This window comes from Agrilus planipennis, unplaced genomic scaffold (genome assembly GCF_000699045.2).
Source record: "Agrilus planipennis isolate EAB-ADULT unplaced genomic scaffold, Apla_2.0 scaffold30, whole genome shotgun sequence".
Taxonomy (NCBI): domain Eukaryota; kingdom Metazoa; phylum Arthropoda; class Insecta; order Coleoptera; family Buprestidae; genus Agrilus; species Agrilus planipennis.
Window position 1 is genome coordinate 1,985,687 of NW_020438923.1, and position 26,941 is coordinate 2,012,627.

Genomic DNA, 26,941 nt, shown 5'->3' on the forward strand with positions numbered 1-26,941 from the left:
TGAGCTAAACTTCGCATTTCCCTAAAACTAGAACAGCCCACATCCTTAACTATTTGCGAACAGTAACCTAATCTAGGTCTACCTCTACCCCTCCTAACTCCTGTTTCTGCCTCTAATATGTCTCTTACTAGACCTTCAAGCCTGAGAAGGTGTCCTACTAACCTATCTCGCCTATTCCTCATTAACTTCCATAGAGTCCTCTGTTCTCCTATTCTTTCTAATATCTCTTCATTTCTAACCTTTTCTACCCACGTTATCCTCATCATCCGCCTATAACACCACATTTTGAACGCTTCTAACCTTTTCTGCTCCGCTGCGACCACTGTCCATGTTTCGCACCCGTACAACGCCGTGCTCCAAACATACACCTTTAACAACCTTTCTTAATTTGTTTTGTTATTATAAAATAATTCTTATTACTGTGGTGACAATTAATTGTGTTAATTATTATGGAATTACAAACTTGATGCCTTTTCTAATTGTAGCTGAATAACAATTTAAATTTTATTATTGTTTGCTACATTTAGGTCCGTTTACAGAACACTCGAACTCCCTTATTTACAGTTAACATTTCATTTGTTTAGTGCTGTTTGAAGTAAACTTTTCGAATGAAAATTCATAGGAGCTTATTAAGAAACTTTGAGATCAGTTTGTGTACAGTTTACACTTTATAAAGTTCGGTTCTGTTATTTTTTTTATATCTTCTCGATAAGAGAAGAAAGGAAAGCATAATTATACTTTTTAGACTTGAAACAGTCTGTTACAATTAAAGATTTCTACAGTACAGTATAAAGTACTCTCCGTCATCATCATTTTCGTACATTTATCTGTCTAAAATTTGAAATCAAACAATTTTCCGTGAATTCACTCACTCGCACCTCGTCGGGTTCGCCGCTTGGGATTTGCTTTTGACATAGGAAAGGGAATCGATATTAGGTGCTACGATTGCTGACGCTCCTACTGATATTAAATTAACTCAGTCTATCATCTAATGGCGTTTAGACAGGATAATGAGGAATGTTACAAAGCGTTTGCTAACTTTCCCCAAAAATAATCCGACAAAGATTAAGTCACCGGGTTCCATCTTTCTTATACTCTACTGGGTACCTGGCGTATTACGTAGTAATGGAAACATTTTTAGAGTAGCTAATTCTTTTGTTGTTTTTGTAGCACCATGAGGAGAGGATCGACAGTTAGACAAACTTCTGAGCCACTCATTGTAGTGGAAGAGTCCGAATCAACGGAGGAAGACGAACATAAAAGACTTAGTTCCTCTACTGACCTGTTTCGTCAATATGACCCAAATAATCTTACAGAAGATTCGCCAACAAACCCTTATCTGCTGTCGCCGTGGAGAGAGCCGCGAAAGCACTCCTTACCAACCCCTCAATGTAGCGGTAAGTCCGATGAAAGTTAATTGCTCTTTATTTGTTCTTTCTGATGGGTTGTTCGTAGGAATAACTGCCAGCCAAGTTCGTCGTTTATCAGAAAGGGGTAGTGAAGATGGTGCAGCGAAGAAGGCCAGAGAGCAGGCCTTTCTGGCCACTCTCCAAAGCAATCCCGTGGCATCCCCCGGAGGAAGAAGACACTCTGTGGTAACGATATCTAGATTGCCTACAGGACTTTTTGGAATGGGACCACAAAGGAGAGAGTCCGTCGCTGCTTTTCCTTCTTCCAGTGGAGCTATGAACAGGGTCCTGCCCAACAGGAGGGAGTCCATAGCATGTCCGCCCTCCACAGAACCCATTGGAAGTCTTCACAAGTTACAAGTAACAATATTATGGTACGAATAAGTTTCTTACAAAACAACAACGACTTGTTTTTAGTTAGACATTATGGATGATATTGTAAAGGCCCGCAAGGTCAGAATGAAAATGTGGAACACGAGCAAAGAACGGGTGTGTGAGGTTCAACCCCTGGACGAAAATAAGGGGGAAGTACAGAGATACACCCACGCCGCTGGACGAAGATTTTCGGAGTTTACCGGTAAAATGATATCATTAATTTCCTTTAGGATCCCTGTTTGAATTAAGTGTTCATCTCTCAGGAACAACGTTGTCTCCCTTGCCGTCTGCTTCATTCCGACGAGCTTCGGAGTTTGTACCAAACACATCGTTAGCTGCTTCCAGTTTCCAAAAACCGGGCACATCGTCCGGGATCGTATGTTCCAATACCGATCTGATATCCATTTTGTCTTCTTTGACATCGTCAGCCACAGAAATCAATCGAATTGGTAAGTTGCCACCTAAATCGAGATCGTCGGTCAGGTGATAACGTAAAATTTTAAATTTCCAGAAGAATTAGATGAAACAACTGCCTCGTCGACGCTGGAACAGAGAAGAAACAGACTGAAAACGAGCAGATCGAACAGTTTTGACATATCGATTTTGCAGGGAGTGTCTGACAAGAAAGAAAAGTCTGCAGACCCGACGCAATCCCAATTGGCCAATTGGTTTGCAAAAAGACATCAGCCCATGTGCAACAAGAAACAACAGAAGAAGGAACCCGTTCCTTCGAAAATCACATTCAAAGAGGGTAAATGACAAAACACTGAAGACACCCCAAATGCACACTAAATTAATACTAACATTAACAACGAATACGTAGTGCGAGATGGATAAAAACCTTTTTGGTACAAAATTACAACTTATTTTAATTGCACACATCTGGAATGATGAATTTTATTAAATTGGTCAATTGTTACTGTTGATTTAGCTTTCCAGTTGAAGTCCTCGTCCCCCAAGTCTACGTCGGACAGGAACAAAGTGGTTTGGGATGAGAAGAGTGGTTCTGTTGTGGATGCTGAGGTGATCGGTAATGCCATCGAGGTGTTTCTAAGAAAATCTGGTCCCGAGGGAAGCCAAGATGACAAGAACAGTAAAGGGGCCACGCCCAAAACAACAACAACAGCAGCAACAACAGCAAAAGTGACTGCAGCCAAATCGAAAAGCACTTGGATATCGAATAAGGACGAAGGAGAATATACCGATTCCTGTGACTCTTCCTCGATATGCTCCACGTTAAAGGATCTGTTTGTCAAGTAATTGATTGCACAACCCTGGTAAGTTATTTCTTTTTGTTTTATTTTTTGGGTAATGTATAGAAGGCAGCGGATTAGAAATTTTAATCCATAAACGTCCCACATTAACATAATGTTTGATTTTATTGGTTTCGTTTAATGTATGATGTGGAGACTCACAAGGAGAGTATCTTTTAAAGTTCAACCCTTAAAATGGGGTGGTTCAAAGCTGGTATGATGAAAATTCTATTATACTGTTTCTTAGAAAATAGGAGTGAGTTACCATATCATATCTAATCAGTTATTTTTACATATCGTTGGAATATTAAAGCTAACAGTTACAAGATAGTAATTTCATAAATTGTAACGTGTACGATAAAATTTAATTACATATTTCTATATATTTATGCATAAAATTAATTTGAATCGATATCAAGATGGATTTATTGTTACATTTAGAAGAAACATATCTCAGTAGGTACTTATTTATTTATTATTATTTAAACAAAGCAAATTTCTCGCATCTTCTAATTCGCTGCATAAAAATTTATATTGTTTGATGTAAATATCGCAGTTTGTAGATCAAGATTATATTTTTTTGTACAGAGATTATATTACGTAAACCCTCCTTGTTTATTGCAACGGAATAGTCTGAATTATTTTTCTTCCATTAAAAAGAGGCCGGACAATGTTGCAAAGATACTTTTCTATAAATATTGGTATATATACATACTTAATCTTTCGTGTTGAATGAAAATTTTTACATTTTTTAATTTTGTGTTCATGAATCGTTTTGAAAACGTAGATACTGAAGTCCTGCTGTGTTAACAAAATAAATCCTTTAGATTTTGTACTTAATTTAGTGATAAATTGAACTTTTAAGTAAATGGTAAAATAATTTCCAATAGGGTCACCATATCACCAATTAAATTGATTTGCTATTTGTATTAATAATTTCATTCTCGAATTTATTTCCCGATGAAGATATAACAAATTTTTACTCAATGTGTACTTTTAAAATAGAAACAATTACATACGTACGTGTGGTGGTATTACCTGATGAATTAGCAAATTAAATCCAAATAATTGGTGATCCATTATCTTGTTGTTAACGACAATCCATGTACATTAGACAAATGCAGATATTGTTAAGTGTTATTCTATATATGTAAGGCAACAAACCACAATTCTAAACTATACCGGACAGTAACAATAATGTCTAATAAATTATAATAATAACGATACATTTTTAAATGTTGTGACTGACCATTTTCAATGTACCTTATAGGAATGTTATTTTTATTAATGTACACAATAAAACTTCATCGTTGGTGTGTCCCCGATGTACAAAATAATTGACTGCAAAATAAATGTTTTAATGTCAATTCTACATTGATGTGTATTTTATACCGTTTAATGATTGGTGCCAAAAAAAGGCACCCTTACCTCGTCGCTTTTTGCTTCCGAATATTAATAATTATATTGTAAGATAAACATAAACAATTTAATACTGCACATCATGTATAGACTAAATAAATTAAATAAGTACGTTATAGGTAACACTATGTAAATATACGAATGCAAAAGAAAGAAAAAATGTAAGTTGATGCTGGTAATCACCAGGTGATTGAGTGCAGCGTTGCGGACCGTATTTCTTTACCAGGACCGGAATTGAATCTGCCTGTACTTTCAACTACGTTTTTGTCGAAAACGGTGAACTTTACTTAATTTACTTAATTTTCATATGTTTTATATTTCTCTATTACCCCTCCTGCAAGCTCGGAACTTGTTTCTGTTACACCCTATATTGTGGTATAACTATCTACATTTTGATTAAAGATGTGTCACTTGTTTACTTTAGAACTTATTAAGTTAAAAAATAACTAGAAGGTTATTTTGATAAACAATCTGATAAAGATAACTGGAAAACAAATGATAATGAACGTACAAGTAAATTCTACGTAGACCTTCCGATTAGTCATGCACACTTGTGCATCTATGACAATCACATCAACAGTTCCCGAAATCATCACTTATGACGATAACAATGATTTTATCTCTGCAAAACTGTATAGGCAGTCAGTATAAATTGTGTTTTGAAAAGTTTAGTTTGAACAAGACCACCGCGTAAATCCTTTAAGTGTCATTGTTGTTGCACAATTAGATATTAATTAATAGCATTTCGTATCAAGTGGAAGAGAACCTGCCAGCCAAAACAGGTAAATAGTTACACGACACAGTGCATACTGTTATTGTTGTTAATTGTTATTTTATTAGATATTACGAAGTTGCTAGTCATTCAAGGATAATGTCTTATCATACAACTGGGCCACCAGGACATCACGGTCTACCCCATCACCATGGACCACCGCCACTCCATTCTCATGGTCCACCCCATCATCATGGACCCCATCTACCACATTTTCATGGGCCACCACATCGCCATGGACCTCCGCCACCGCATTTTCATGGGCCACCACATCACCATCATCATCATCATCCCCCGCATCTTCCTCCACCACGTCTTGTCTATCGTTCTGAGCCTTCTTCTGGTTGCTGTGTTATCTTATGACAATATAAACTGAATTTGAATTGATTTTTGTTCAACATATTTTTATTTCTCTGGGAATATACATATGTAGGTACTTATGGAACCAATCAACCATTACGTACGCTTTATTTATTACCAGAATTTATCAATGGTTATATCAATAGATGTAATAAAATGTTCTTTTATATGCTACTGTGTACTAAATAGATATTATCATCATCGTCATAAGGTCGTCAGTCCTAAGACTGGTTGGATACGTACCTTCACTCTTTCCTATCCTGAGCTAAACTTCGCATTTCCCTAAAACTAGAACAACCCACATCCTTAACTATTTGCGAACAGTAATCTAATCTAGGTCTACCTCTACCCCTCCTAACTCCTATTTCTGCCTCTAATATGTCTCTGACTAGACCTTCATGCCTGAGAAGGCGTCCTACCAACCTATCTCGCCTATTTTTAATTGACTTCCATAGAGTCCTCTGTTCTCCTATTCTTTCTACCCTTTTCTACCCACGTTATCCTCATCATTCGCCCATAACACTACATTTCGAAGGCTTCTAACCTTTTCTTTTCCGCCGCGCCCACTGTCCATGTTTCGCACCCTTACAACGCCGCGCTCCAAACATACCCCTTCAACAACCTTTTCCGAATTTCTAAATTAACCGTTCGCGAGCATAGAAGTGACTTTCTTTAAAAATTTCTTGTGCCAACCCGGTAATACAATACGACACTTCTTGTGCGAACCCTTTAATTTATACCACTCAAGTTCACCTTCAAATGAATGCTTATAAAAAACAGTTGCGAGGCCAGTGTTTGTCATGATAAATCTGCAAAAAACTTATCGGTTTAGTACTGTTATTAGTTGAGTTAAGTTCGCGAACGGGTACGTATGTGTAAATGTATTTAAATGTGTAGTTTTAATTTTAAATTATCGCTTCGTTTAAGAATAACTTAGTAAACTAATTTAAAGTGAAAGTGATTGTGGTTTTGTGTTTAAACTGATTAATAAGAAAAAGGATTACTATTACACATGAATGTTACCACCATAGAATGGTTAAAGGTAAGATTGGAAACTTAAAATAATAATTGATAGTAAAGCTATGTACGCAAATCAATAAAGATCAATACTATCGCTGTACTGATATTTTGATGTTTAATTTATTGGTTTGGATCGAATATGAGTAATAAATGCAGTAGTTGGAAAAGTTCTTTAATTAATTTGGTCAGTTTTGAAGATATTTTAATTGCTAACTTCAATAATATTTAATTGTGGTAATCTGACATAATATAATCAATTTTTGATGTTTGAAGATTGTTCTACATGCTCGTTTTTATACACACAAGTTAGTTGAATATTTATTAATAATTGATAGCCTTATTTGAAATCATCCTGAATTTTTGATATGTATTACTACGTTAACATCTATTAGTTGACGAAGTTGCAGTTTTTTCTCATAATTCATGTATCTTTTAAGAATCCTAAATCAAAATTTAATTAGAAACATCCCTAGCAATTCTTGGAACATTAACATTCAAGAAATTATGAAAGCCCCATGGCGTAACCACCACAAGTACCCATTATTGGTAAACTAAATAAAGTAAAATTCATACAGCTTACATAAGCGTACAATTCCATCGTTTTGAACTATAATTCGTTAAGTATTTCTTTCATTCTTATACTTATAACGATAAAATTTCAATTAAACAATCCATAAAATATTTTTTGAATCTTTTGGTTCTTAGGTAAAAAGAAATCGCTTTCTCAGTTGTGTTATCTATCTGTCTTTGATGAAACCGACCTTATCTTACGTGAACTCATTTACGAGAATCCTGACGTGTCCTGTAAGAGTTTCGAGTACAAGCGCCGTTACACCCCCGGTTTTCCTTTCAATTCATAGGGCGCGCTTGTTGGCAGTCGAGACACAATTTCAAATAAGTTTGAATAATACAATAATATTTCGCACAAGTTTAAAACAAGATTTAGTGCATACCAAAATGTGTTTATTAATAATGCAATCAATTGAAATTGTCTTGTGGGGTACCTGGTCTTATAAGATGCGTTTTTTTTATGCGTTGGTAAATAAAAGTGAATTTTGTCGATTAATGTTCAAATGTTTTTCTTACCTGATTAAAAGTATTTTATTCACTCTTCGCTGCGATCTTTCACCTTTTCTTACATGCGGTTTAATGAATAGAAAGGAGTTAATCCCTTCAGGATCTTTTAAACGAACGCATTTAAACCGAAATCTATTTGAAAGGATAACCATGCGATATCCTTCTTATCTTCCCTATAATAAACAAATTTGTTAAAAGATAAACGAGTTGAAATTTTTGTTATAATAACTACTGCTATTTAAAAATATATAACTGTGAAATAAAAGTGAATATAAATTTAATTTAACTTTAACTAATGTTGTATAATTTCTTTTGGTTGCAGGTAAGTCTTGCCGTAGAAAATATTTTTTCTATTTACAAAGATGCCGACGGGTTCTGATACAGTTTTGACGGCCATTTACGCGGGTGACTTGGCACGAAAGGGTATTGTGTTCATTGTGAGGGTGGTGTATTCAAAGGATTAAGTAAGTACGATAGTAGTTTCCTTTCAAACGGGTTACATCGCCAGTTTTCAACCCCCTTAAACTATGCGTAATGCTACAGGATCTACGATGTGAAACGTATCACCTTTGTTGATGCTTCCTTTCTTTCCTTATCTATTCATACGTGTTTATTTAACAAAGGAAAAGGGTGAAAATATTGGGGTTGCTTTTTTTTAAGATTTGACACATAAATAAAAGGATATTAGGTGATTATCTTCCATCTTACTAAGATAAAAGAAATAGTTCGATGTTTAGTAAATATTTATCGCCAGCTTTAGGCCTTTTCGGATTGAATTATTTAATTATTTTAATCAACGGTGCGGATTTTTCGATTTTTATAGAAAATGTGTCGTTAATTAATGTGATAATTACTCTTGAGTATTAAAAGCCTGAACTTTGGTAAGTAAAAAATGTCTATAGCAATAATTGTTTTCTATATTACAGACAAAGTAAGTACAAACATATTTATTTTAATTCTCTTATATAATATCATTTTTTTGATAATATAAACAAAAACACAGGCAAATAACGACAATATGAAATATTGTTCTTCCTCAACACTGGCGTTGTATAGGAATGCCCACGTGAAGCCGAACATTAAATGCTTTGGTCATTCACTTCGGATTTCTCTGGTGTTGTATAGAATTTCACGAGAAGGAAAAGGTTCACTTTTTGACACCCACCATATTAATCTTTCCTTCCAATATAATAATATCCCGTATACATCGGCACTAGCCGAGCAATTATATATATCTAGTAACCAGTTGGGTCCAAAATCTTTTCCTTGACTTGAAACACATTTTTCTGTTCAACTTTGCGCAAATGTGTAAGATCTCTCCGATAGATTCTTCCTTCGTTTATAAAAACAGTAGCGTAGACGTAAATTATAGATACAAATTGGTAAAAAAATTTTTCAGGTTTTAAGGGTCGCAAAAGTTGCCGGTCATAAAGAACTAACTGTTTTCCTAGACTTGTCCCTTACGAAAGACTAATTGTTTTTATTTGGCCTTTGTGATGGTTAAAACATGTTAAAAAAAACAATTAGACCAATGACAGTTTGCTTACATATTAATTTACACGACGATTTTGATATCACAAAATATAAATTACAAGCTTTTACTTGAAGCTTCGCTCGCGCTGATGCTCTACATTCATGTCAATGATAATCGAAAATACAGTTGATAAATGTGATAAATAGTTCTGACCAGGATTATCAGGATAATATTAAAGTTCCTAATTTTCTAGGTTACACATTTCCGTAGATTGACAGTAGCGACATGAAGAGAAATCCTTCTGTCTCCCGGGAACAGTATTTCTTTTCTGGATAAATGGCACCCTTTTCCTATTCTCTTCTTTTATTTTCTTATCCTTTTCTGTAACCCTGACAGTGCGTGTACAAAATGTCATGATAGGTTTTATCATAATAAGTCCTAAGTATGAATCAAGGATCATCGACGACCATATAAAACTAATTTTCATATGTTTCGGGAACACTATTTGTTTTCTGGATAAAGGGTACCCTATATCCTATATCCAGACAAAGTATGTACAAAATTTTATGATAGGTTTTATCCGCGGTTTGCTCGCGTTGATGTTCTAAACACTTGTTAAACATCATCGACTTTCTAGCGCCGGAGAAACATAAAAGTAGAAGGTACGCCACTGGTTCGATGTCCCTTTTCTGAAATGTGTAGATATCCTTTTGAAACGTCGTGCGTCGTCCTGCATTTTTTCCTTAAAAAGACATAAATCTTGTGTGAAATTCGTAATAAGTAACCATGTGCAGCAGGTCTTTAGAACCAAAGGGATGTATCACAATGGGTTAGATAATTCTTTTACCAGAACATTTATGACCGCGTGTATTGTTACCATTGGCTTCGGCTACCGTTCCTCTATTGACGATTTTTTGTTGTCGCTTTCGAATTTTCGGACTTTTACGGCTACATAGCCAACCGGACAGTATGTGTCTGTCCGTCGGACCATTTGTAACCCTTCTCTGACAGCAGAAGATTATCCGAAATCACTATTTACATTGTCCTCTCTCTAAACCGATCATTTTCGTAAAAATGGGTCAGCAAAAGTTACCGGTGTCCCTTACATCTTTACAACAGAACTCGCTCTTCTAAATAACTGATAATTAAATGTCCTACTCTTGGGTTTGAGGATCTCCAAAAATAATTAATGATTTTCTACAGTTTTGTTAACAACATTCCGAATAGGTGACACAGATCGATAATCTTTTAATAGTTGTCGAAAGTAAGACATAAAGAGAACACTTATAGAAAATGGTACAATTTCAACGAACTTAAAACTTAACCGAAAAAGTTGGATTGACTTTGAAGAAGTTTAAATAAGAAACAAAAATAATGCGAACAACATCAAATAATTATCAAATACAAATGCAGAAAATAATGTAATTAACAGTTTTTAAACTCAACGACATATAAAACAAATCAGTACCTATTCGCTTGATTCTATTAAACAATTAAAATATGGTCAGAATTTTAAATTATAAAAATGAACATTAATATTTTCTGCTTTGTAGTGTTAGTCTAAATAATAAAACTTTATAATGCACCCCCTGGGTTTGCTCAAATTAAACTCTTTAGAAAAGCGTCAAATCATATCGGCAGATCGTCCTTCAACTAGCCGAATTGTAAAGAAACCGACTGACCTGATGTAACAACCCCTTATTAATATTACAACCCTTTAAAAGCGTTCGGCGATTTTGTATCGGTTATTGCAATTATTTACCTGATACCAGGGACGTTTTATGGCGCCGCTCCGGGTCATTGTGCACCGAAAGTGTTGCAAAAGCCCAATAAAGAAGAATGAACTTGGCGATCTATTTTCGAGTCTAAATATTATTCACAAACGTAGCGAATTGATGAAAAATTGATAAAAAAGTTATAACAAACCTTTTCTGTAGAGCATATATTTAAATTAACAAGATAAATACCTAGATCGCTGTAAATTGTAAAAAGATTTATTTTTTAAGGTTCCACTTTAATAACTAAGCAATATAGGAAAGGACTTTGTCGCAGGTATTTACAATAGTCTTACAGAATTGTAACTTGAGCAAAATTTCTTTAAGATGGTATTGTAAATTATGCAAATTTCAAAAATTGCCCAATGTAGGAGAGACAGGGACGTTGCAAGCCCCATAAATAATGGAAAATACTTATTGTTCTGTTTTTGAAAGAGCCCGTATCTTGTAAAAGGTCCTTCTTTAAAACGAATAGGCAGCAATGTGTAAACAAAATTAGAGTATCTTCTTGGGTCATTATGGACGCAATAAAAAAAGGAAATTTTTAGTAGAAGAAAGTCAAGATTTCGTGTTGGGGTTGTAAATTATACAGTGGGTGGTTGTTTACCAAGAAATATTTGCCCCCAATTTGCGTAACTTCAAGGCCAAAAGGAATGCAAAGGGAATTTATTATGTAGGTAACAATATCTGCAAAAATAGATGTTTCTAAAACCCTCGGATTTTTTTTTTTTTTTGAGTCGATCCTTATTAATTTGTCTTTTTACCTATTCATAACGTCTTCTAAAAACCTTTGACATTTTATTTTGCTATTGCTGGAAATTTCAGCTGAACTTCCCCGCATATGATTTTTACCTGAACTTCTCCTGATGATACGAAAGTGAAAGTAACAGTTTGGAATCGGAAACTGCCCCAAACCATCGATCATAACTACCCAAGTCGAAACACCTAATAACACCATAATTTTTAGGTAGTTATATAGAATGGGCAACCCTTTCAATACATTTAATTTCTGTACTTATTATAGCATCAGTTATTTACAATCATCCCTCTGCGATAAAGCTATCAAGTGGTTAGAAATAACCCTTCTGATTATTAAAAACAATAATACATTTATTTGCTATAGGCATATTTAATTTTTCCATATACAATTTTTGCGATTCGTGAAATCCAAAACATTTTAATGTTCTTTTATGCATTACTGAAATGATCAACCGTTTTGGCTTATATAAACGTTATATAGATATATTTTAGAACCCTCGGTATGTTTTAGTTTTTAAAAAAAGAATTTAAAAGAAACTTTGAAATAATATTATGTGGTACTTAATTGTAATAAAGTGCATTTTTTTCCAGTAAAATCGTTTATATCTGATTCAGTACATTGAAAACAGGGAAAGGTTTGGTTCACAATCAGTCTGTGCCTACGTCATTCTGTGTTTCCCCCAATTTGCCTGTTTTATTGTAGCGCGACGGCAGCTGCCCTGCCACAACATAAAAGGCTTTGATGCAAATTTCTAAAACGCAATCTTGCACAAATTGCATTCAAATCAACCCCGTGGATGAATTTGTGTATCACACGAGAACTAAAAGCAACAGTTTCTCCATTTATAAATAAGAAACCATCCATTTCGTGTTCAACAATAATTAATTATTAATTTAATAATTAACAATTAATCAGCGAATTGATTCATAATGACATAATTAGATACTTGTACTTTCCTGACAACTTTTCGAAATAAAATGTTTCCTTTTGTAGAAAGGGATGATAAGGAGAATTTACAGTTGTGAAAAGATTGAGTAAATTTTCGGGAGTCCTCTGTTCTTCCAGGAATTTCGTTAAATTGAAATTGCGTAGGCAACAGGGTGGGAAAGACTGAGAGCTTAACGAAGGGGTAAATAATAAATTGCTAGCCGCCATATTGCTGGATTAACGGGACTGATCAATCAAGAAGGGGTCGCAATTATTCCGGTATATTATACATAAGATATTACGTGCGGAGGCTGAAAGTAGATATTGGGGTGAATTATTCCTAGCATTACACCTACAAGAACAATTGAACGGAATCCCGAAGTTTTCCGGGTGGATTTTATGCGTAATAACACTAGGAAATTATGTCCATAAATATGAATAATATTGAATTTTGGCTGTCTTTTTTTATACTAATTGATTATAAAATTACTCTACATGACGCTCATATAACTATAGAGAGAAGAAATCAATGCAATTAATATAAACAACGAAATTAAGGCGTCACAACTTCTTTTTAAAAATTTGTAGACACTTTAGTTGGAGGTCGATTGTAATCGGTATGTTTTGTTTTATAATGTTGTCTAACGTTATTAAATATCCAAACTCAAACTTAAAACCCAATTTCGAAAACTGTCGATAACTTTTTCGATAACGTTAATGTACTTATCGCAGTAATATGCAACATAACAAAATTAGAACTTATGATTTTAAATTCTTTATTCATTAGGCTATTGATATATACTTGTAGTAACATTATTGGATATTTAGAAATATTTTTTTATTATAAAGCAAATAGGTATGTGTCCATGTCCGGTAGGGGTGTCCTACAGTCCATTGGTCTTTTTTTCTTTCAACCCCTGTGCAACGAGATCTTTTCGAATGAATTTACGCTATACGCTGCAGATTATCTATGCAATAATAAGCAGGATAGGGATGTGGCGATTTTTTACAGGCCGGCTGCAACTCCACGAACCCTGTATGTACATATAAATGTGTAGGAAAAGTCCTCGCACACATCGATACCCTTTATGTTGTGGACCAGGTCCAGCCTATGCAATAAATAATTCGAACTGGACAGCGGGAGGGTGCAGTCGGCGCTGTTTAACTGCAACTGTCTCTTCTCCATATACGTTCTCGACGACGAGGGTTAAAAATTGCATCCACCACTGCGCCATGTGTCGCTAGTAAATTTTCTGAAGAAGTCCGAAATCCAACGGACTGCACATCAAAAACCTACCCTATCCGTTCGTTTTTAACATTTTTCCTAGCTAAATAAAATTAATATTTTCGTTATCATTTGGCTTAACATCAATCACTGTTTCAATTGTAATTTCTATTGAAATGTAAACTATCTAATTGTCAGTCGATAGCTAACGTGCTTTTAGCTAATTTTTGTCATGGTTAAGTTTTATTATAAGATATTTGTGGCCTAACTTCAACTTATTTTTTGTTTCTGGTTGCTCATTTTAAACTATATCTGGCTTAAAACTACAACCAATATTTGAATTGTAATTTCAATACACAATATTGACGACATTTTTCAATCTGCCATTGACAAATTTTTGGCATTTTTGGTCACTGTTCAGGCTTGTATTAGGCTATTTTTTTGGCCTAACTTAGATCACTGTGTGAATTTTGATCTCAATTAAAATATAAATTACTTTTCAGTACGTAATTGATATGTCTTGGCCCATTTTTGTCATAGTTTAAGTTGATTATAAGATATTTTTGGCTTCACTTGAACTAAAAGAACTTGTGATCTAGTTTTGTCATAATTTAGGCTTATTTTAAGCTATATTGAGCTTCGCTTTAACCAATACGAATTTACATCATTTTTTAATTTGCCATCGATGAGTTTGTAGCCTTTTTTTTGGATCGCTATTTAGGATTAGACATATTAGGTTGTCTTTTGGTTTAATTTTGGTCAAAATTTCAACCTTTTCACATGTTTTTGTCATACTTATTTCAATAATGTTTTGGATTTATGAATTTTATCTGGGTAATCTTATAGCATGCCTTATGTGACATGTTTTAATAAAAAGGTTATTTTTCAATCTCCGAATAATTTAAGCGTTATGAGATTAGTACGACCAACAAACCAAAAATCATGTTTTTTATTCTAAGCACATTATTTCGTCGATTATTACAATTCAGATGTGCGAGTCTGATCGAAAATGATTTCCGTCACCGACTACATCTAATCTAAACTTGCTGATTGTACAGAGGGACCTTAAATTACAAAAGAGTAGAGCTTCCGCCGTTATCACTCGTGAAATGGCGTTGCGGGGTTTTTTTACGTTACAACCTATCATGACGGAATCTTAGCCATCAAATTTATTGCTTTTTTCTCGGCTCCGCACCCCGTCTACTTCCGTACATATATAGGGGCTGCACTTTTACTAACGTAAGAATTTACCGCGTCCGTCGACTTTCGATCACCAGCATCCCTTCGGCTACTTTATTATGTTGTGGTGTACGCGACCCTCCGCAGGGAGTGGTCATTGTCCATTGCTAACGAAGGGTAGAATGACGTCATACACATACATGTGCGAAATTTTCGTATGGACGCGCTTGCACAATTTGTCGGAAATCTACAAGGAAGTATATTCAATTTAATAATTATTTATTTAATCTCTTGTACTTATACCCCTGTTTTTGCAAACGATTTATAATTAGGGGTAGCTTGGTTTACTTTTTAATTTGCTTCGGGTTATTAAAAGATCAGTTTTACGAAATAGTAATTGAAATTTTGATGTTTAGAAGCATGCATGCAATTTTGCCCATATGGCGTTACACCCCCGGTATTCATTTGGTTCCATTGATGGGTATTGGATTACAAGTTTGCGGAAATTCGAAGAGAACAGGACTAGGTACACATCCACCTATCTTAAAAGCCTGCCAGGATGAAGGCTAACATATTATTTTCAATGTTTTGTACCGACTTTTTTTTTTTTTTTGTTAAAACACCAACGACCATTCTGTTTTAAAATCTACGGTAAAACCACGAGGCCCAGCACAACCCATAAGTTCATTATCTAGCATTTTAAGCAGTGAAATTTTTATTTCGGATTACGTGTTACGTAAATCTCTCGCAGATTTGACAATCAACTCAATTTTGAGTTGCTGAGATCGCTCTCGAAATAACAATGAATGAAAGAATGATGGTTACCCTCGCGTTGTTAATACCTGGTGAATTTTGTCACCCCTAAATAAAAAATCATCTCTCCATAACCCCATCGCAATAACATTTTTTTATATGAATACACACCCTTTTTCCAGTGGTGGGCTACACTCCCGATTATTATTTGACATAATCAGACCACACGTCATTTGTCGCCTCGTTGTAAATCATTCCCTTTATTCGTATTTTATTTAATAAAGTTGCAAACTGCAGCAAAATTAAGTTTGAAACTAAGTAAAAGCTTTTCCAAAAACGCTGCAGAGATTTGACGAGCAATATTCAAAGTTACCGTATTAAATTGTCTATACAGGGTGTAACAGAAATAAGTGGCGAACGTTGGAGGTTGTAAACTACATCCAATAAACAATGACACAGTAATTTACAATCCGAAGCCGGTCCTGTGCGTGTCTTAGCAATTTAGGTAACTACCCAATAACGTGATGCAATAAAAACGTTACAGCTACATGGATGGAGAATGTAAACATTGCCCATTATCGAACGTCTAAGATAAACATAAACAAATTGGTACAAATTGATTTAAAAATAAGTTTGACACCAAGTAAAAGCTTTTCCAAAAATTTTGCAGAGCTTTGACGAACAACAAAATTTAAAGTAACTATCTTAAATTGTCTATACAAGATGTAACAAAAATAAGTGGTGTAAACTAGATCCAACAAATAATCACACAGTAATTTACAATCCGAAGCCGGCCCTGTGCGTGACTTAGCAACATAGGTAACTATCCAATAGCGTCATGCAATAAAAACTTTAGAACTACATGGATGGAGTATGTAAACATTGCCGATTATCTAACGTCTAAGATAAACATAAACAATTTGGTACAAATTGATTTAAAAATAAGTTTGACACCAAGCAAAAGCTTTTCCAAAAATTCCACAGAGCTTTGACGAACAACAAAATTTAAAGTTACTATCTTAAATTGTCTATAAAGGGTGTAACAGAAATAAGTGATATAAACTACATCCAACAAATAATCACACAGTAATTTACAATCCGAAGCCGGTCCTGTGCGTGTCTTAGCAACATAGGTAACTACCCAATAGCGTAATGCAATAAAAACTTTGCAGCTACATGGATGGAGAATGTAAACATTGCCGATTATTGAACGTCTAATAATAAACATAAACAATTTGGTACAAATTGATTTAAAAATAAGTTTGACGCCAAGTAAAAGCTTTTCCAAAAACTGCAGAGCTTTGTCGAGATATAGGTACCGTCTTAAATTTTCTATAAGTATAAAAGACGGAACGAATTAGAAGGGCCTTTTCCTTGTACAATATGGCATTAAAAATCACACTTTAGTTCAAAATTGCCGATTTAAAAAAGGATCTGTAGCCGTGGATATCCTTTGGCGGCAAACAAAAGAAAAAAATAATAAGGCTGCCCAATCTTAATACGTTCCTTGACCGGAAGAGCGAGATTAATGCTTTCGCCAACCTTTGTTGTTCTATTTTAGAAGTTTGAAATGCAATTTTCTATTTGTTCAAAAAATCGGACGGTTCGGAGTGTTAATGATACGGTGCGCCCACTGCGATACCGACCGTTGATGGTCAACTTCTTTTTACCTGGACCATGGACCTCCCTATTATAAGATAATTAAATAATTATGTCTAAAGTAATTGGAGAAAAAAAGGTAAATTTACTACTCATAACACACGCCACTGAAATCGAAAGCGAAAATTGAAAGTTCTGTGTAAATTAACCGAATTGATCGCTTCAGATCATAGGATTATTGTAAGGAAAGACAACATGGACGAAATGTTCTTCCTTTTGATTCCAGCAGATTCATGATTTATTTTCTGAGAGGCCAGAAAAATTCATAAAAGTAAATTAGAGCGTCTCTTTGTTTGTTTATTTAAAACAATCGCGTATGAAAGAGAAAGAGAAGTGAGAGTAATTTCTTTCAAATTAAAGCTCACTTAACTCGTTGCAAAGTCATCCACCATCAATCAATTTCGTTTTTGTAAAAGTGACAGTTGCATTTCGTAAAGGGTTGCAGGTAAAAGGGTTCACATTTTTAGGCTAGTTCCTCATTAAATGAGGGCGTTCTCTTTGTCTGTAGTATTTCAAGCTTTATGCCAGAACTGTTTAAAAAGGAATTCCATAACGCTTAACTGTGTGTCCTTACAGTTTAAAATAAAAATTAAAATAATGTCGACTGTATGTTCGTTATTTTTTAGGCTTAAACTAAAAATATGAATAATAGCATACCCTGTAGAAAAGGTTGATGCATCCCTAATAATTTATACGAAAATATGGGCAGGTGGTGCAATAATAATTCAAGTAAAATTTCACCCTTGCGCATTAACAGGTGCTTACCCTTTCGTATAATGTTAAGCGACGTGTTTAATAGGGTTGACGTTAAAAAAAGGGATGTAAATGCCTCAGTAATAAGCCTTTAGTGTATGGATACCATCTTAACCCGTAATATATTATTAATATTAGTGTTAATATTTTATTAGTGTTATAATTTCATTGCAATTTTTTTAAGTAGACCAAATTTATTAAACATTATTACATATATAGGTATGAAGGAGGGTGTAATAACTGTATAATAGTCAATCTGGTTCATTCAAAGGTAACCCTTTTCTTTCTTCAAAAAAAAAGTCATAAAAACACCAGTAAATAGTGGTAACAAATCTTAGTTCAGTTTTTTTTTGTTGCTTCACGCATACCTTCACCCTTTCACGTTCGTTTTTTTTTACGACATTTTCACGGTTTACTAGATACCTACGATATTTATATCATGCCGGCTTGGTACATCATACCTTCCGACCTTGCTAGGATATGGGCGCGTGTCCAGGTAAAAAAAGCCCTTAAAAAACGGCCGCCGCCACCGTAGCAAGGGTTGAACTACTACGACGACACAACACGTTGTAATCGAAGCAGGCGACTCGACTCCCCACGGCCGTTTCTTTTTTATTAAGTTATAAGAGGTGGTTAACCACTTATTAGGACCGTTTTATAACAAACGAGCACGCGATCAGGTAGAAAAGGGGTACTGAAGGCAATACATATCGTTTTTTTTTTATACCAAGTGATTATCCGGAAGCGCTAGGGTTAATTCTTGGACCCCAAGGCGTTCACAAGTATTTGAACAAAAAACAGTCATAAAAGCGAAAGATTATTACATGACTGAGGTCATGAAAGTTATACGATAGTGTTCTACGTATGGTCGGGAATTTTGACGAGGTAGGAAAAGTTTCCCCTATTATTATTAACATATATAAAGTGGTATAGACCAAGGGATTAGGTTAGGTTATGGTGTAGGGTATCTCTAAGGTTAAAATATCGCGAAGCACTCGCTATACGAACAAAGGAAGACCTTTGATGAAGAAACAATATCGTTATGTACCTAAACTAATCACTGCCAGCAAACCCACTCCTAATCACCTGAAGTAACTAAGTTGTTACTTGTTGCAGTTAAGGGTAAAAGTCACTTGTACAATTAGTAGACATTTTATTTCTCGGATAGAGGCGCCTTAAACTTTTCATAAGAAGTTTCAAATGAAAAGAAACAGAAAATTGAAACGGTTTATTGCTTATCTTAAATTGTAGTATCTGATACCGACTGCAATTATCTTAGAATGAATAATTATCATTTAAAGGGACAGTTGATTACTATTAGGGGATGTGTAGAGGTGGTAGTTTCCTAATTAAATTAATGTTAATTTGACGTTGTTACTAATGATCAAACATTTACAAAATTACCGCTATAAATATTTAAGATAAAATGGCCAACAGCATACGTGGTAACATCGATTTCTACGTACGAACATGAAAACGAATTCAACCCTCGCAAATAAAACCTCTTTCTATTGGTCACTTTTTGTACTGGCTTGGGGTTTCCTCTACCCCATCGTCCATGGGGACCAAGTCTTTGCGACAGGGTATACTGCCCATTAAAACATATAACATTTAACGAAGAAAATGTGTCTTTTTTTCTCAGTGTCGGCCAAACAATTTATTTAAAAATGAAACAAAATAATTTGACTTTCCATTTTCTGGCCTCAAAACGCTTCCATAGATGAATAAATAAATCAAGAAGTGTATTATTCATAATATTAACTTAATTAGTAATTAGTGAGAACACCATTGTTAGCACAACTGCCAATAGGGTGCCACCGAATTATTTAAAGACAACTTGGTATCATGAATAGACCCCCACATCTGTGTGAAACAACATGTGTAGTAAATTGTACATTATCGATATAAATCCAGTTGTATATTATGACGAATAGGAATCGAGGATTTTTTTTGTTATTTTGATTGATATCAATACGGAAAAGGGCGCGGGGAACGCACAAAAGAATATTTAGGACTGAGTTAGTCTGTCTTTTGTGACCGAACCATTTTTCTTATTCAAGCAGTTGACCTATTGAAATGTTTAATTAACTTTATTACTGGCCATCTAGTTAAAAGAATGAGCTTTTCAGTGAATTATTATTGTGAACCGAGTTGCAACTTAACATGAGCTTGAAGTGAAAGACGAAGAGAAAAAGTTTCGGGTTGCTGTTTTCAAAAAAAAAAAGATATCTCATACAGTTAAGATGTTCTTTGTTCCTTTCTTCATATTATCGTCCTGTTTGACCAATATATACGGTATACTTTACTATAAAACGCTTTTGTTTCAGTTATTGTTAAATTTTTAGACTTTTACTTTATAATTGATTATGTCTTTGTTGTTTTAGATTTAACTAGATGTTTAACTGTGTTTTTTACCAGTACGATATATAGTTTCAAAGATATTTTAATGTAATAATCATTAAGTTGTAAGAGATGAAGCGGTTTTGCAAAAATGCGAGGTGGATGGGTTTTTAAAAATTATTGTCTTTGAAATTTTAGATCTTGAAAGCCTCTATCTTTTCGTTGAATTAATAATGGAGTAAAGTGGGAAATGTATTGATTACAAGGAAACAAAATTCATAATACGCGAGGAGTCTGATGAATAATTCCGTGAATTTTAAGCGAGATCCTTATTGTAGGAGGTGGAAACATTAGAGTCCTGAAGGACTGTAGCAGTAATACCTTGAATTTTTAATAAGTTTCGAAAGAATTTTCATGTTTTTACTTTGTTTAGAAACGCTAATGTTTTAAATAAATATTGTATATCCATTTAAAAATCAACACGTAACACAACTTTTACTACAAACGAAATAATTTAGATAATAAACAAAACACACCTAACCTTTTAAGGTGAAATTTTACTTACTTTATTCAAAAGTATAAAACTGAAAGTTTTTGATTGTACTTGGGGATTCTGATGAACCTATTGGCACGCTAATCAAACTTTTTTCCTAATGTTTTCGTATGATACTAAATTGAAACCTGTATTTCCGGATCGGGGTTAAGACACATGAGTAATATGCAACGTATGAATTGAACATGTTTAAATAAAAACGAATATTTTGGTTTCTAGTGTAAACAAGGTCAACAAATGGTACGTTTCAGGACGATTCCCATGCCCGGGTTGTTTATTTAATAATTCCACCCGCTTGGTCGTTACGTATGACGTGTGTTTACGCCATTCTCTTTCTCACATTTCGCAATTCAGAAGTTTCTTCAATCAATAACATCCAAAAATGCATAATGTCAACCAATGTCCATCCAACCCATTTCCTATAACGCTTATAGGGGTTAGAAATTCACTTTCCCACGTGTGCACACATCTAGAACCTTACAAATCCAAGCCAGTTTCAAAGTCTCTTCTTTCAGTCTGTCTCTGTTTAAAGCTGGAGGTAGAAAAGAGTGAAGGAGAACCTGCCGATTCGCTGTCGATATTTTTGAATTTGCACCATGTTTACCTGGTCAATATAAGAATGCATCAGAAATATTTTGTTACCCTTACCTGAAAGGCAAACCCCATTATGTCTAGTTTCCGAATTTCGTTCTCATCTGTATAAGGATACGTGAAAGGTCCAGGGCTTTGTGTGGGACGCAAAAGCTTTTGCATTCTTATTACCATGCTTGTGTATATCTTAAACATGCTTGCACAAAATTCGTTCAGCTCGGATTGCATAGGTCTATATTCAAAAGATCTCGAGAACAAAGATTAATTTTATACATTCTATCGAACCATTCAATCGTTTTGTACCGAAAGCGACCGAAAAGCGAGGCAATCCAGTCTTTAATTCTACACAAATTCATTATTGTTTATTAATCTTCAAAAATCGTGTACTTAAATCGAAAACAGTGGCATTTAGGAAGTAACTAAGGCTGTTCAAAAAATATAGAAAACATTTCATAAAAGACTCCTTTAAATATTAATGTGAAAATTCTTTTTAATTTTCTATCAACTACAAATTACTTCAGGTTAATGGGGGAAAATTTTTGTTGCTGTTGTCGCACCCTCACCGAGAATGGAACCCGAATTCCTTTACGACAAAAGAAAAGCAATTTTGTGAATTATTAAAATTGGTAGAAAGTTAAGGAAAAATTTCAAACCTACCCGAGTCAAAAAATTGGGACTCATTTTGTCCTCATTTGATCTCAATAGAATTTTTAGGGATATTTCAAACTACAAGACTCAAAAGTCTCATTTTATCCGCGGTTTTCCCGTATCAGGACAAAATGAGACTTTTGAGGAGTAAAGATTATTTAGGAAACCTCATTTTGTCTTCAAAAAGTCTCATTCTTTTCTTGTTTAGGTTAAATTGAGGATTGCAGACATTGAGAATAAAATGAGACTTTTTAGAATCCAATGTGATGAGTCTTATGAAAACTTATTGAGGTATCTGAGATTAAAAACGTCTAAATGAGGAAAAAATGAGTCTAAATAGTTCATTTGAGGATAAAATGAGTCCCAATTTTTCGACTCGGGTAATATTAAAACTAATAATGTATCGCCTTTTTATGTTTACATTTGGTCTAGATTTCACCCCTAATCCTAATTAATATAAAAAGTTAACGCTATAGCTAACAAACGAATTATCTCCATTTATTATTGCACGTTATTCGAAATATGAAGCACCTGTCGGGGATTCCCACAATATCGAACAATAACACCGAAAGAGTTAACAGGTTCTCATGTCCTTTTTCTCTGAAACTTCACAACAACCGGTTGATCAAGGGGTTGACGACCATTAGTCCCGGTACAAAAGGATTGCAAAACATTGCAGGGTTGCAATATATGCGATAAGGGTTGACGTTACATAAGGCACCAATGGCGCAGGTAGCAGAGAGCTCACTTTCCATTTCATGAACGCACCCGAAGGGAAAAGAAAAAGGGTTACGGCTTAAAGCCGACCGTAAAATGGGGGAACGTAATTGTAATAACAAAACCGAACGAAAGGGTTAGAAAATAAGGGCAACAACTGACCAATGACAGTCTTGCGCTAGGGTGTTACCAAATTAATTATTACTCCAATCGGATTTATATCAAATATGGACGAAAGGGGTTACCAATCTCATTTTTTTTTTGACAATAATCGGTTGTAAATAATTTGTAAATTTAGTTGTACCGCAAATAATGGCAAATAGGCACATGGATTAACGTGTGTAAAACATAATTTATTGCCTTTTTAACACCGGTTACCATTATCCTTAATCTTACAGGATAATTCCGTTGCACGAACTTCTACTACTATACAACACCTACCTATATGTCATGGTTTTCGTCAGTTATTGTTAATTTCGTTTATAACTGTTCTAATCTAGGTGTAAATTTGGTTTGCAATCTTTTTCATTGTAACTTGAAACCTTTTGGAAAAAACTTTCGATTTTAAGTCCAGCAGTTTTTGTTATAGCGGAAGCGGTTTTAGTTCGGCCTCGCATATGAACTAACATTTTCGACCGGAAACACTTCAAAGAAACGGTACAGTATGGAAATAACCATTATGAATGTGTTCCTTCGTGGTTGGAGGACCATATGGTCGCTTTGCAAATACATGGTGCCTACTACGAAAAAATCCATTATGTAGCCATAAAGAACAGGTAAAAAGAGGGAATATATTTGCACGATTAAAAGAATCGGCTGGATACACTGACTAAAAATGATTTGTTCGAGAGGATTTCAACAAAGACCTTTTACCGCTCACAATTAAGGCTTAGAATTGCATTGCACCCACTACCTTCGCGAACGAAAGTGAAAAATGATTCCCTTCGATTTCTGCCGGAATTCGAAAACGCACAATTTTAATACAGTCCGAAGAATCCAAGGGATCAGGCCAGCAGGCCCTTTGTACATGTTCTGAAAGGTTAGTTCTCTACCGGGTTGACTGAACTCCAGGTAGAACAGATACAAACTGGACCTATATTGCCCAAAAAATGCCTCGAAAGGGCCACTTCTTGGAATTTATTAAAATTCTCCACGATATTATGCAACATCTCTTTGAACATTAGTTTAGAGTTTTTAGAGAATTCTTATTTCGACAGATAGAACCTTATTTGTAATTAGATATAAATTAAAACCAAAATTAAAAACTACTCTCATTATTCTTTGAGATTCAACTGGGTAAATAAGGGCAACTTGTTTTTTTGTCAACTGTTATATTAAAAGGAAAAAAAAAGAAAAGAAGAGAAATAAGGGAAGAACCATAAAATTGTTTACATAATGTTTGGTAATTTAATACGACCTGTCCAGCTATTTCCTATCAAACAAATCTTTTCTGCAAAAATAGATAGAAACCTAAGATCCCTGAATACACACGTATATAGAGGTCTTTCGTTAGATTTTCTGAGACACAACAATCACTAGATTGCAGCATTTCATAAAAAAAGGGCCTAAACACTATTGCAGCCAATAATACGGTCCATTATAGGCGAATTCACTGTAGCCAGATCGCACAGTATTCTAGGAAGCTTTAATACGAAACAATTTAATAATGAAGCGAATTTATATGTTTATTTCTAGATATAGAAAGCAACAAATTTTATATATTTAGAAATGGGATATAACCCCTTTAATCTAACATTAAAGCCGTTTCACCACCCTGCATCTTCGACTGTCGATTATTATTTATGGATACTATACAACCACAACAAAATGGAAAGTAAACTGTAACGAATAAAAAATAATGTTACAAACTAAAGTGACTTAATAGAGAGTAATATTAATTCAAACTTTATGAACCCAAACGGCAGACAGTTCGTCATAATCATAAAACGGACTTATCTTAATCTTATCCGTTCCTTAATGTTTATTTTATATTGGATTAGCTTCAATCCGCGTGAATTTCGGTTGATTTTAAGTAGAAAAGGAAAACTGGTCTCTGATTCCTCTAACTCAGTGGGTCAATACGAGATTCTTCATGTAGTTTTTTTAGGAAAATTTGCTTTTTTCATTCGTTTAATTTTGTTAAAGAACTTGCATAACGAAACTGCTGAACAAAACTTTTTTAGGGTGGCTTGTTAAAACATCCTTAATGAATACGTACTTTATTACATACCAAATCGATTTGAACAGTAGATATTTATATTAACACCGATAATAATCACAGGAAATCCTATTTTCTCGCGCAAACATATCAAAAAGACAAACTAAGTGTTTTATTATTGGTTTTAAAGACACAGTTTATGAAGATTAAGGTTGATACATGCATGATTTATCTTCCAAAGTTTACTCTTTCTTTTAGTGGACCTCCACATTCTCTAAGGACAACAATTAAATCCAATTTTATATTTCCATTTGCAGTGGATTTGTTTGTTAAATTACTCAGTCGCAGAATTGTGAAGCTTATTTTTAATGCTGTACATATTTTTCGTGAAAATACAGGACTATAATTTCTAAATAGTTTTTGGGTTTTTAACCGTCGTATTAATAATAATCGAACTGATCAGATTATTATCTTATAGAATTAAGATTGCGTTAGTATGTTTAGTGTAAGGACTTGAAGATCTTGAAGGATGAAAAATGTGTAGTTGATGCAAGTGTAGAACAGTGGCTGCAGTTGTTAGCGTCAGCTCTGCCATAATTTTATATGCCTCTCCTTTCCTCTAGAACCCCCATTGCACACCCTTCATTTTTACAGAATTAGGGAAAGACCGTTCGCGTACAACACCCTTCATCGTCCTCGTATAATGCGACTGTTCTAAACTGTATACGGAATGGGTTCGATTCGAAGGGTTGTTCCGTTAATATCTATATTCGAACGAGACCGTGGCCCTTCGACTAGATTTACGTAAGGGCCATTTTCGATAGGATGCTGGCCTCTTTTGATCTTATTTTGCACATTGTCTTAATGGACGTGTGTGGGAAGCGGGAGCTTTTTTGGGGTGATTTGCCAAAATGTTTCATGACAGCCCTTCGCTGTCTCTCACTCACACCATTTCACTGTCCACTTTTCTCTCAGTTAACGGCCCTATTGATTTCGACGCTTTTACTTACTCCGTGTTACCTACTTACGTACTATTTTAACTGATTTTTACATTGCAGACAAAAACGAACAAATTCAACATCCATCTAAAGTCCTTATTGTTACCGGAAACCTCCTAATCTGTTACAGGAGCTTTGCCTTTTAAAACAACTTTTCTAATGCATTCTCTACATCGCTAATTCATTTGAAGAGATACCTTTTAACTCCCACAGCATTATTTTTAAGGATGTTTGGGAGGTACAATCGGAGACAAGAGTACCCATATAAAATTAGAAATTCGTGATTAATTAGGTTTTGCAGCATATCATGAGGTAAATAAATACTATCTATACTAAAAAGAAGTATACGGTTTGAGAAAAAATTTGGAATTTGGCCAAAAACTTTGAATAAAATCAAAAGTAACGAATAATATGGAAAATTTTTAACTGACTTTTGGCAGTGAATATGCCTTGATTTCAACTTCGAAACAAAAAAATATTTAGTTTCAATCTCTATTAATAATGAGCGTAAAACTTTTTAATATGTTTAAATAATAATTAAAACTTTAAAATTGCATTTATTTCAGACAATTATAAATATTATCATTATATTATCAAGTAAAAACGAGATTTTCAGCTAATTTTTCATTTTTTCCTCGATAACCATTTAGTGAATTTGAATAACCTTACGCTAAAGTGATTCTCCAGAGTTCAAGTTACTTATTATAAAAGTTTGAAATTTCTGGTAGCTTTTTTTCTGTTAATAA

At 34.3% G+C, this 26,941-nt stretch overlaps 2 protein-coding genes across 3 annotated transcripts in view; both read left to right on the plus strand.

Moving 5' to 3' along the window:
- The first annotated feature begins 1,174 nt into the window (after positions 1-1,174).
- Positions 1,175-3,656, plus strand: LOC112904271. Of its 2 annotated transcripts, XM_025973904.1 has the most exons (7): positions 1,175-1,397; positions 1,456-1,769; positions 1,827-1,986; positions 2,048-2,233; positions 2,296-2,535; positions 2,716-3,061; positions 3,626-3,656. In XM_025973904.1, the coding sequence occupies exons 1-6, from the start codon at positions 1,175-1,177 to the stop codon at positions 3,042-3,044; spliced, it is 1,452 nt and encodes a 483-aa protein (XP_025829689.1). In that variant the 3' UTR covers positions 3,045-3,061; positions 3,626-3,656. The 2 variants fall into 2 exon arrangements, with proteins under 2 accessions (XP_025829689.1, XP_025829688.1); XM_025973903.1 differs by lacking the exon at positions 3,626-3,656 and having other exon boundaries at positions 2,716-3,449.
- Positions 3,657-6,432: 2,776 nt separating this feature from the next.
- The window catches only part of LOC108732350 (cysteine--tRNA ligase, cytoplasmic), a 64,103-nt gene continuing 43,594 nt past the window's right edge, over positions 6,433-26,941 (plus strand). The window contains exon 1 of the transcript XR_001937073.2: positions 6,433-6,630. The gene's annotated coding sequence lies outside the window, so the exon portion shown is untranslated. The remainder of the gene's footprint in view (positions 6,631-26,941) is intronic.